The 12,693-nt window shown below is 45.9% G+C and overlaps 1 protein-coding gene across 1 annotated transcript in view; it reads left to right on the forward strand.

Annotated features, from left to right (window-relative positions):
* Nucleotides 1-1,333: 1,333 nt before the first annotated feature.
* Nucleotides 1,334-12,693, forward strand: part of Erap1 (endoplasmic reticulum aminopeptidase 1) — a 34,715-nt gene continuing 23,355 nt past the window's right edge. Inside the window, exons 1-4 of the mRNA XM_004651426.2 lie at nt 1,334-1,392; nt 7,171-7,702; nt 9,501-9,639; nt 12,407-12,541. Of these exons, the coding sequence (XP_004651483.2) occupies nt 7,188-7,702; nt 9,501-9,639; nt 12,407-12,541 (789 nt within the window). The 5' untranslated portion in view covers nt 1,334-1,392; nt 7,171-7,187. The remainder of the gene's footprint in view (nt 1,393-7,170; nt 7,703-9,500; nt 9,640-12,406; nt 12,542-12,693) is intronic.

Below are 12,693 nucleotides of genomic sequence, written 5' to 3' on the forward strand. Positions count from 1 at the left end.
AAAGTATTTTTTAAAAAAGAAATATTTTTATGGCTGGGGTCATAGCACAGCCATAGATCACTTGCTTAGCTTGTGCAAAGACTTCCACCCACACAGGAAGGAAGAGGAGAAGGGAGCGGATTTATTTTAAAAGAAACTAGAACCAAAAGGGAAACCTTTACCTTCCCACCCACCTCCCCACAAAAGGAAGCGAGGCAATGCATGAGTTCTGAAGAACCCTCTGCCCTAAGTCAGTTGGGAGTGATCAGAGAGATGCCTGGAGGCCTCAGAGCCAAAGGTATCCAGTGATACCTACCGCCATGCAATGAACACACAGAGATTACCAGATCCCCAAGTCTCCACATCGTGCTGGATTTCAGTGAAAACACTTCCCTTGATGCCACTTTGTTTATAGATGGCACAGAACGCTTCTAATTTTCATATGGCAAAATGTATCTGCCTGAAGAGAATATGCAGGATAAATATATTTTTCAGGAGGCAGGAGACTGAAAAAGAAAAGCTGGTAAATACTTTTCAGTGACTTGGACCCCTGAGTTCTGCAAGGGAAGGAGGCTGTAGCAGTCAAAACCTCAGAACAGAATGAGAAGGGTCCTGCCTGGACAGGGCCCGGATGCACATCAACTCTTTAGTGAATGTGAATTTATTTTTGACACTTTGGACACTCCGCGCACTCTTGGCATTCTTAAGAACACTGAAGAAATTGTCATGGGCTTTGAAACAAAACCAAGGGACATTACAACGCAGGAAGCCGGCCGTGCTTAAGGATTGCTAAGGGCAGGAACATTCTGGACCGTCTTTAAACCTCGTGCTCTATGATCGCATCACCCAGTCGTCCCCACACTACCTTGAAACCCCAAGGGCTTCAATTTCCCTAAAATCTTAGGTTCTTGTTTCTCTGGTGTCTGGGGCCTAGAGCGCTCAGTCCATTTGCAGAGGCCAGATGATGAAAAACACCACCTGCGTGCAATAGATTTTCTTCTAGGCGCCGAGGACAGGCCAGCCTTAATTCCTTACTGAAACTCCGAGCTGTGCACACTCTTTACCTGCTGGCAAACAAAACAGAACGATATTGAAAAACCTCAAAAGACACAGAGAAAAAAAGAAAAAATAAAGAAGCGTTGACAGGGTGCTCCTCCATGTCAGGTCCCTTGTTGATAAGCAAATCCCGGTCCTGGGCCTGCAGTGCATCCACCGGTTCGGGTCCCGGGGCCGCGGCGGGGGGGACCCCCAGGCAGGCCCCGGTGCGCGGTTGCCCTGGGCCGGGAAAGCCCGGGCCTCGGCCGCGACGCCGCCCGCGGGGCTCAGCTTCACTTTCACTTTGGGTCCCGGGCGCGGCGCGAGGCCGGCGGCGGCGCGGAGGAGAGGCGGGCCCGGGTCTTCCCGGCAGTGCAGGTAGAGCGCACGGGTCGCACCGGCCGGACCTCAGCGCGCGCCGCGCCCGGAGGAGGAGGAGGAGGAGGGCGCGGCGTGGGACGGGGGAGCCGCTGAGCTGGGCCCGGGGTCGGGGCGGGCTGGGGTCCCCGCGGTGGGCGGCAGCTCCGGCTCGTTTGGTCCCGGCCAAGGCCAAGGTCAAGGCCAAGGTCAAGGCCAAGGCCGTTGGGAGCCCGCGGAGTGTCCGCGCGGTCGGCCTGGCGCGCGCGCTCTTGCTCCGCCCGCCTCGCCTCGCTGCCACCCGACTCCCCGCTGGACTCCAAGGACGGAGGACAGGGATGGACCTCGGGGACGGCCTAGGAGGGCGCCTGGTCTTGCTGCTGTGGCCAGAGAGGAGAATTTGCCTCTGCTGGTGGTTCTGGGGGGGGGCTATTGGGGGTGAGAGAATTACTGGGCCCTGAGTTCCCTCTCTGCCCTCCTGAACTTCTTTTTAATTTTAATTTTTGTTTTTATTGTGTGTGTGTGTGTGTGTGTGTGTGTGTGAGAGAGAGAGAGAGAGAGAGAGAGAGAGAGAGAGAGAGAGAGAAAAAGAAAGAGAATGGATGCACCAGGGCCCCAAGCCACTGGCTTGCATGGGCACTCTTGGGGAATCGAACCTGGCTCCTTAAAGCTTTGCAAACAAGCGCTCCAACCCCTAAGCCCTCTCTCCTGAACTTCGTGCCAGCATTTCTCCCACCTCACATTGCTTCAGTTCTACCAGGGCTTGGTTCTGCTAACGCTCTCCTATTTGAGCACATTAAGTTTCTTGTCCTCAAGTTAGGCCTGCTGGGGATTAGTTTTGTAGGAATAAAGAAAAGAGGACACATGGCCTTAAAATTTCTGTTGGGGGGAGCTGGTTCATAAAGAAATACCCTATTTTCTAGTAAATGCCCCTAGTATGACTGTCAACTTAAGGACATGGTCCACAACTGAAAAACAAATTTTCAATAATTTGCCAGTAATGATGACAAGCTATTTTCAGTGCTGGCTAAATTCATGGTTGAATACATTTTGGAAGTGAGCATGCTGCTGGCATTTAATCAATTTTGCATTCCATAGTGTCTCATAAGATGAAGGGAAGTGGGATGTCATTCAACCTGTTGCCTCTGACTTGCTTGGTGAGCAGGCAGTCAAAATGACCAAAGACACCTGGCAGAAGACTCACAGAATATTGGAATATTGTACTCTTCCTGGCTTGAAGCAGGCAGGTGACAGAGCCTGCCACACATTAAACATGGATGGCACTTTTGTTTCAATAGGTGTTGCGGGAAAATACTTTAGGATTATGGTGAAGTACAGGAAAGTCCTTTAATATCCTTATATTTGTGTCCCAGCTGCCTGCTTGAAATTTCTCCTTGGATATCTCATAGACATCTTGAATTAAAGTGTTATTAAGTAACACTTTAAGCGGGGCATGGTGGCACACGCCTTTAATCCTGGCATTCGGGAGGCAGAGGTAGGAGGATCGTCGTGAGTTCGAGGCCACCCTGAGACTCCTTAGTGAATTCCAGGTCAGCTTGGGCTAGAGTGAGACCCTACCTCAGAAAACCAAAAAAAAAAAAAAAAAAAAAAAGTAACAACTAACCACTAGACCCGCTCTCCTTTATGTATGTATGTATGTATGTATTTATTTATTTATTTATTTATTTATTTATGAGAGAGAGAGAGAGAGAGAGAGAGTGAGACCAGGCCCTTCAGCCACTGCAAACAAACTCCGGATACATGTGCCACCTTGTGCATCTAGCTTATGTGAGTCCTGGGGAATCGAACCTGGGTCCTTTGGCTTTACTGGCAAACTCCTTAACTGCTAAGTCATCCCTCTAACCCACCTTCTCCTTTATATATATATATTTTTAACTATGTTTATTTTTGAGAGAAACAGAAAGAGAGTGGCCGCTCCAGAGCCTCCCGACACTGCAAACAAACTCCAACCACATGTGCCAGGGAAGTGGTGGTTGCTTTTTTCATTTCACCCATAAAGAAATGGAAATTAAGTGACCTGTCCACGGTCACACAGTAGGTAGTGGAGCAAGAACTAAGAGCCACATTTTGTCCCTTTCTCAGCCACATAAGCTTTACGTGCCCGAAACTGTGTGTGTGTGTGTGTGTGTGTACGTGTGTTTGAATTCTTCAATAAAATTGCATTGTTCTTCTAGACAATATACAATGGGGGAATGACATTGTATCACATTGTAAATCAGAAAATAAGAGGAACTGGGTGAAGTACAAAGGCGGTCAACAATCACGCAGCCTTGGGTTGGTTGTACTCTACTGTGAACTTGACTAAGGTACATGAATGTGTCTGTGATTGTGGAGAAAAACTGGGAATTATAAATTATTGGAGAGAGGTACAAGTGCAAAGTGACACTTTGTAGCCACTCAAAAGATGCCAGTTCTTTTTTCTCTTCAGCTTCTGTCCCTTTAGGTGTTAGTGAAGGGGGTACATATATTGCCAAGACTGCTGTTAGAGAGCTACCCTTCCCTGCATCCCTCTTAGAGAATGGTCAATAAGGTTAGGTCCTAGGAAATCGGGCAGCACTATGAAACGCTGGGTTTGAACTTGGAACACACAACAAAAGCGAAGACAGATGGAAAGCACTAATATTTCTGGCTTTTATTAATTAATTTAGTTATGTAAAGTGTGTGTGCTCTGTGTGTGGTGGGTGTGGTGTATGCACATGTATGTGCTGATGGGGTGACCTGGGCACTCACCAGCAGCTGGGGGAGAATGCCAGACATCCCCCCTCCGTCACTTATCTGCCTGTTTCTCATTGCAGTGGAGTCTCTTACTGATTCCATACCTGCTTTTCGCAAGCCTGGAATTCTCTGGCGTCTGTTCCCCACAAGAATAGGGTTACGCATATGTGTGGCCATATCTAGCTGTTTACATAGGTCCTAGAGATTGGAACTCAGGTGATCTCAGAACCACCCCCCTCCCCTGCCCTTAGGGCATCATGCTTATACAGGAAGTACACTCAACCACTGAGCCATCTCTCCAGCCCAGGCAAATCTGTGTTGTCAAGGGAAAAGCCAAATACACTATAACACGATTATAGATTGTTATGGGTTAACCAAGGAAGTTCACCAGAAAGAACCCCCCCTTTTTTTTCACTATACTACATCTTTATACTACATTTGAGTAGTGTAGAATTGCTCTTGGGTACAAGATAGACTTTTAGGTGCTGATGAAAATTCAGACATAATTCTATTGCCACTCTGTGGGAGTTTCCATTTCAGTAGGGAAGGTATTATAAGTGCATTAGTCATAGAATTATAAGGCAGGGTGTGGTAAGTTGCCATGAGAAGAACCAAGAAAGTGCTGAGCATCAAAGCAGAAAGTTACTTTTGTGTCTGGAATATTCCAGAAAGGGTTCCAAAGGATGCCTTATTTGATTCAGACTTTGAAAGACAGGAGAAAGATGTTCAGTTGGAGGGAGAGAGTCGCTGAACAGAGAACTGAATAGAAAGAAAGTTGCCGGGCATGGTGTGGTAATAGTCAAAGTCTAAGATGAATGTAGTGGGTCTAGAGCTGCCTTGGTTTCCCAGAATCAGGGACGTAGGAGCAGTGTAAGGTGACGAGGAGCCTCTGGAAAAGTCAGCTGATGGAATTTGCTCTGTGTGGCAATTTAGGAGAGTAGTTTGCATCTCACTTTCAAACTTCCTGTGAATGTCTATGGTATACCAGATCAATAAGACACAGGACACTTCAATAACAAGAAACAGACAAGTAAACATTTAGGCCATTAAAATGTTACCAGTGGGCTGGAGAGATGGCTTAGTGGTTAAGCGCTTGCCTGTGAAGCCTAAGGACCCTGGTTCGAGGCTCGGTTCCCCAGGTCCCACGTTAGCCAGATGCACAAGGGGGCACACGCATCTGGAATTTGTTTGCAGAGGCTGGAAGCCCTGGCGCGCCCATTCTCTCTCTTTCCCTCTATCTGTCTTTCTCTCTGTGTCTGTTGCTCTCAAATAAATAAATAAATAAATAAATAAATAAATAAATAAATAAATAAATAAAAATGTTACCAGTTCTAAGACAGAATTCTGCCCTGGACTCAATGCAACAGGAAGTTTATTGGCTCTTAAATGCCTTTTGCTAGTTTCAAACTTTCCAACTTATGTCAAGGGTATCAGGTAGGTAATTTCCCTTTTAGACAAGACTCAGGGCTTATGGAAGCTTGCCTCATTTTATCCACTGACTGTGCATGAATGAATGTTGATATTTTAGCTGTTTGTATTACTTCCCATTTTTATTTCATAACGCTGAAACCTCAAGATACAGCTCTGTTCTCTCAGCCCTGATGTGGAGCTGGCCTTGTGAAATGATTAAAGTGAAGCCCCACCATCCACTCTTTCAGATATCTGCTTGCAAGCCTTTCTCTGAACTCAGGGCCACTTAGAACTTTTAGCTGTTTTGGTATGCGTGTGTGAGAATGTGATGTGCGCATATGTGGGAGCGTGGGTGCACACATACCACGCATGCATGTGGAGATCCAAGGTGTCTGGCCGGTCCTTGTCGTCTACCTTGTTTGAGGCAGGATTTCTCCTTAACTGCGTTAGCTGGTGCAGGTGCTTCTGATCACTTCTTCTGCTTCTGCCACGCTCCCCGTCCTGGACATGTTGGGATTGCACATGCTAGCACTGCTGCCCCAGGCTTTTGTGTGGGTGCCGGGGATCTGGACTCGGGTACTGACATTTACGCGGCAAGGTCTTTATCCACTGAGCCATCTCCCCAACCCTAACGCAAAGTTTTGGCATGATCATTTGCCAGTGGCACTGATGCGACTCAAGGGTAGTGCTTTGGACCGTTGCCTCTTGCCATGACCTCTGCTCAGCATCTGAGTCTCCTCCCAGTCGCCCTGCGTGCTACCTTATGAGGCTTGCTGGGATGCAAGGCCCATCGCCTGAGGAAGCTGAACAGTCTAGATGCTTGATTTTTCTCCCGGCTGCTTGGTGTTGTGGACACCTCATCTCAACTGGGACAACTGGAATGAAAGAAGTCATAGAGAGTGACGGGGCAGCAAGACACAATTGTAGTTATGGCTGCAGCAGCCCAGCCTTTAGCGCCCCTGCCCCCCACTCCCCGCCCCAGCGAAGACCAGTAGCTTCTTCCAAGGCTCAGAGTTGATGGGGAGAGGTACATTGATCTCATGCTTCTCCACTTTGTCTTTGCCTGACTATCTTTGCCTGTTTCATGAGCCTATTTTCTCAAATATACTGTGACTCTGGACATTTGATTAGTGAGCAATACTGTATATACACTAGTATTTCTCTTTCTAGCCAGACCTGTTCTTTTACCTTCAACCAAGAACCCCAGCTAAGAGAGGGGAACTTATGCTTTCTAGTAGGTGTACAGGGTGCTTCTAGCCCCGGGTAGTGTCTCATGCCTCTAATCTCAGCACTTAGAAGACAGTGGCAAGAGGATCACAAGTTCAAAGCCAGCCTGTAGTGGACTCTAGGCCATGTGGGGCTACATAGTGAGATCGTCTCAGAAGACAGGGGAATAGAGAAATAGGAGGGAAGAAAGGCAAGGGAAAGAAAAGGGAAGGGAACAGAAAGAGTGCTACCAAATGGCAACTTCTTTACTCTGTGAATTAGTAAGAGAGAGGCAATTTTATTTTCAAGGAACCACCTGATACTTTAGTAAGATGACATCTGTATCTGTTCGTGCCGGGTAGATGAATGCTGATATTCTGCTGCCTCGATGACTTGTTAGTGACCTTCCACCGGCTTTTACACACCGTGCTTTCATTGGACCCGTAGGTAGCTGCAGCCAGAAGATGGAACCTCTGCCATTTGCAAGCATGTTGTCTCTCGTTTTCTCGCTGGTGACCGTCTTAGCTGTGTCTTCTCCTTCATGGTGTTGGCGCGGTGAAGCCGCATCTCCAAAAGCTAGTCGTGGGACTCCATTCCCTTGGGATAAAATGCGACTTCCTGAGCATGTCACCCCAGTTCATTATGATCTCACGATCCATGCCAACCTCAGCACTCTGACTTTCTGGGGAACCACGGAAGTGGACATCATGGCCAGCCAGCCCACCAGTGCCATCATCATGCACAGTCACCACCTGCAGATAACCAAGGCCACCCTCAGGAGAGGAGCCGGCGCAGGGCTGGCTGAAGAGGCGCTGACGGTCCTGGAGAACGCCCCTCGGGAGCAGGTCGCGCTGCTGACTCCCGAGCCACTCCTAGCTGGGGCCCTGTACACCGTTGTCATCCACTACGCTGCCAACCTGTCCGAAAACTTCCACGGGTTTTACAAAAGCACCTACAGGAGCAAGGACGGGGAAGTGAGGTAATCTAAAATGTTTTAAACTCGAAGGCTGCCACCTCCCCGCAAAAAAAAAAAAAAAAAAAGCACCTGTATTTTATTTATTTATTTATGGCTTTTCAAGGTAGGGTCTCACTCTGGCCCAGGTTGACCTGGGATTAACTTTGTAGTCTCGGGGTGGCCTCGAACTCATAGCAATCTTCCTACCTCTGCCTCCCTCCCAAGTGCTGAAATTAAAGGCAAGCACCACCATGCCCAGATTAAGAATGTATTTAAATGAATTGGTTTTTGGCTCTTTTTGTTTGTTTGTTTTGAAATTCCCTGTATTGTTGAACTCTTTAGAGGTACACTTTACATTTTTGTAGTGGAGGTAACCCAGGCCCCGAAAGACAAACATCAAATGCTCTTGCTCATGTGTAGATCCTAACTTTTTAAAGAAAATATTTCATTTATTTAGTTATTTATTTGAGAGAGAGAGAAGGAGAATGGGCACACCAGGGCCTCTAGTCACTGCAGGCAAACTCCAGACTCATGTGCCACCTTGCGTATCTGGCTTATGTGGGTACTGGGGAATCAAACGTGGGTCCTTAAGCTTTTCAGGCAAGTGCCTTAACCATCAAGCTATCTCTCCAGCCCAGATCCTAACTTTTAATGCCTGTGTGTAAGCAAATGAAGAGATATGAGGGTGAGTGTAGACTATGAGCCAAGATGGGTGACCACTATGAACAAAGATGGGAGACCACGAGAGAGGAACAGGAAGTGGTGAGAAGGGTGGGGTGGAAAACAAAGTGAAGCATGCTGCAAAAGAGAGGATATGGTGGAGGAGCGTGCAGGGGGCGGGGCCAGAGCAGGGGAAAATTCCAGAAATAAAAAATAAAATTTGTTTGAAATACAACATAATACAATCTATTTTTTTTGTGTGCGAATAAAATATTTTTTTAAGAAAAGCAAAACAGTAATAAAATGGCTAGCTTTCCCATTTGCTTTTGAAAGCGCACTTTTCTATTCTATTAAATTATTTTCCTTCAGCTCTAGGCCAGTGAATATGTTGTCTAAGTAGATTGCTGAACTATCACGAATACTTAATTTTTTGACAATGCATTTATTCCCTTGAGGTAGGTACCACAAGCTAGGCGTCTTAAAAAAATAACCATTCTTTTCCCCCCAGCTGGAGGCTAGCACTCTGAACCCCAGCGGTCACCAAGCCCATGCTCCGTGCTCCCTGGGAGTGTGGGGGCAGTCCTCCCTCGTCCGCCCGCCCATATCTTCTGGAGGCACTGATCCTTGTCACTCTGCTGCGTAGCTTTGTCACAGCTGTGTAGCTGTCCTGTGTCCTCACCCCTGCTGCCGTGCCCCCCTGTGTCCAGTTTCCATCACCCAGTCAAAACGCCCGTTACATTGGGTTAGTGTCCAGATAAGGGTGGCCACATCTTAATTTTATTACATTTGCAAAAACTACTTCCAAGGAAGGTCATGTTCGTAGATGCTAGGGCTAAGAGCCACAACTCAAAAGAATGTTTTTGAAGTAAAGTTTATCATAGATACAGTCCTTCCTCCCTTCCTTTTTCCTTTCTTCCTTCCTTCCTTCCTTCCTTCCTTCCTTCCTTCCTTCCTTCCTTCCTTCTTTCCTTCATTTCTTCTTCCCTCTTTTTGCTTCCTCTTTCCCTCCATCCTTTCCTTTCTCTTCTTATCTTTTCTTTCATATTTATTTAGTAGTGAAGTCCAAAGATCTTACATTAACCCCAGGAATTAAAAGCCAAACTCCTACTTCGGAGTCCCTTGTGCCTTATGCTCAGTTGCCTTTCCCTCCCTGTGCCGACAGGATACTTGCATCGACACAGTTTGAACCCACGGCTGCTAGAACCGCCTTCCCCTGCTTTGATGAGCCTGCCCTGAAGGCGACTTTCTCAATCAAGATCAGAAGGGAGCCAAGGCACACAGCCATCTCCAACATGCCCCTGGTGAGTCTGAACCGGCTTCTCTTTCAGGGAAGACCTGTCCTTCTCTGTGATATCCAGTTCCCAGTAACATTTACCTCACCTGTTAAGCTTGTTTAATTTTTTTGACAGGTGGTTGCTAACTTTCCTTGCTCATTTCCAACTGATGCTTTTGTTTAATGCCACAATTTACTGGTAATCAAAGAAAACATGCCCCCTAAAAAATTCAATTAAAATGACATTTCAGGTTATCGATAAGGCTAAGGAGGAAGATATCCAAAGACCAGCTGGGTTTAAATGATAGGGCCCTTCGCAGAGCACGTTCACCCTCCTTTTCTCACATGATCCTGTAAGAGGATGACTGGTCAAATACAGCTGTAGTCCTATTATATAGTTTTAAAGATAAGTTCCTTCTATAATTATACAATTCATGACTGGATGTACAAAACTGGTCAGGCATCAAAAAGAAAAGTGCTTTTGTCCTAAACATTTTGAAGGTGAGTAATGACAGGTCAGGTCTCTCAGTAGATGCTGTTTTACTCTTCATTCCCAAACTTAAGTGGACAGTATTCCCTCTGATTCCTAAGAGTGGCGGGAAGATGGCCATGCTAAAGAAATAAAACCAGTCATCAGGTGCCATTATCTCATGACTAAATAAGCTTCAGTGGGCTGGAGAGATGGCTTAAGTGGTTAAGACGCTTGCCTGCAAAGCCAAAGGACCCAGGTTCAATTCCCCAGGACCCATGTAAGCCAGCTGCACAAGGTGGCACATGCGTCTTGAGTTCGTTTACAGGGCTAGAGGCCCTGGCACATCCATTGTCTCTGACTATCCGTTTCTTTTTTTCTCTCTCTCAAAGAAATAAATAAAAACATAATAAATAAATAAATAAAATAAACAGATAAGAGTCTGGAAATGTATTAGAAAAGGAGAAACAATATTTTAAAAAAGCATCAGTGAGGTGTCCTGTAGATGGTGTAAATCAACTCCAGGAAGCCCGTAGTTTTGTCATTGTTCCTAACACCTTTACCTGGGTGAGATGGAGTGAAAAAGGGCAAGGTGGTCTTTAAGCCAGAATTTTAAAGTGTATTCAGCTGTTCCATATGATGACCATGGGAGCATTATCTTGGCATCAAGGGACACAGCACCTCAAACCAACTTCTCAAACCTAAAACTCTGTTCCTGCCTCAGAGCACTTTTAACCATTCCCTCCCGCAAGCGAAATTCTGCCCACCAAAATTAAAGTGCTCTGTTCTTCTGCAAGCCCACACTAGCCAAGAACTTTTATTTGCTGCCATTTATTGTATATGGAAAGACAAGAAACAATTATGCTGTCTTCCTGATATAAATCTGAGGTAGAAAAGATGCTTTTTGAACCACCTACCCTTCCATCGAGCAAGGTTGTGTTATTGCTGGCTGGCACAGGAGTGAGCTTTCTCATTAGCGAGTCATGGCTCCGCTCTGGGAGGGTGAAAGAACAGATTGGTATGGTGCCACTGAAGAACCAGGTGGGATTTATGGAGAAATCCATAGAGGGAGGGCAACGAGCTCTGGACACTCCACAGTGTCCTATATCCATGGATCTATATCCATGGATCTCCAGCACCCATCAGTGGAGCACAGGGAATCCTCCAATACCATCTGCCTCTCAGACAGGAAGCCTCCCACTGGCAGAATCTAATAGGAATGGCCTGACCGCCCACACAGATGAGGAGATGAGAGAAAGGACAATGGTATAATTTACGAGACTAGCAAGTCAGGTACTGCATGCCACTGGAACAAGTTCAGATAGTGGGCAGGAATTAAGTATATTTTAATTTAAACTAATATAATGTAAATTGTAGGCTAGTTTCCTATTAAATAGCGCATCAAAAGTGAAAAGATTTTGGTTGGGAGTAAGTAGAGGCATTGAAAAAGAAAATAAAATTTAAGATCCCTTAAGAGTAAATTTAGATGGTTTAGCAGGTTTTAAATTTAAATGACCAAAAGGTGACCAGCAAACACCATGGCTAGTGGCTAGTGGGCATTAAGGACAAGGGCTCAGAAACAGATGTGGGATGGCAAAAAGCATGTCTGTTCACATGGCTTTTCCCTAGGCCGGTTCCATCTTCAAGATCTACCTTAGTGCTTCCTCTTGCTGAGGTGTTAGATGCCCTGCACCCCTCCTTGAAGCAGAGCTCTTACACTGCACCCTAAACACACCACCCCATCTGCAAGGCTACTCCGCTTAAAATCTGATTCCAAAGAAGCAAGGCTGAATTTCAGGGTGGTTTTATCCCCAGGCCCAGGGCACTTCCAACTGTGTAGAAAGAAAATGTTCTTTTTTTTTTTTTGGTAGTTTGTAGTTATATATTTGTCCAAACATTGCATTTTCTAGATAATTCTTAAATCTGGATTTAAAGATAAAACAAGCAAAACCAGTTTTGCTTTGTTACACCCACATCAATGTACACTTACCAAATGTGAGTCAGTTTGCAGTCACCGGGAGTATTTAGAAGAACTTGTTCGTGATTTTATTCCTTTGTGACTATTCTAAACCCCGTGGGTCGTATACCTGAACATAAGTTTAAGGGTTTTATTATTGGTGCTGTCAAACACTTTCCCAGGTTGCATGTTTTAAAGAGGAGCGTTTTGTGCTTTGTGAATTATGTCTTAATAAAAAAGCAATATTCAATAAAGACATTTTAAAGTAATTATAGAAATGTCATGCCTGGCACTTAGGGAAATTTCTCTGTCACATGCGTTATCATTGATCCTTGGATTACTTGGTAATTTGAGCTCCTCTGACTGCAGGTGAAATCAGTGGCTGTCGCTGAAGGGCTCCTAGAAGACCACTTTGATGTGACTGTGAAGATGAGCACTTACCTGGTGGCCTTCATCATTTCTGACTTTGAGTCTGTCAGCAAGATGACTAAGAGCGGAGTCAAGGTGAACTTGTGATTGACTCCTAGGGTGACCAACCTGTCCTGGTTTTACAATGGAGACCTTACGTCCTGGGACCCTTCCAAATCTTGAGAGGATAGTCAGTGGCTCTGTTGTTGCAGATGCTAAATTTTATAGTGAGGTTCTAATAACAAAAA

The sequence above is a fragment of the Jaculus jaculus genome, chromosome 14 (assembly GCF_020740685.1).
Source record: "Jaculus jaculus isolate mJacJac1 chromosome 14, mJacJac1.mat.Y.cur, whole genome shotgun sequence".
Classification (NCBI taxonomy): domain Eukaryota; kingdom Metazoa; phylum Chordata; class Mammalia; order Rodentia; family Dipodidae; genus Jaculus; species Jaculus jaculus.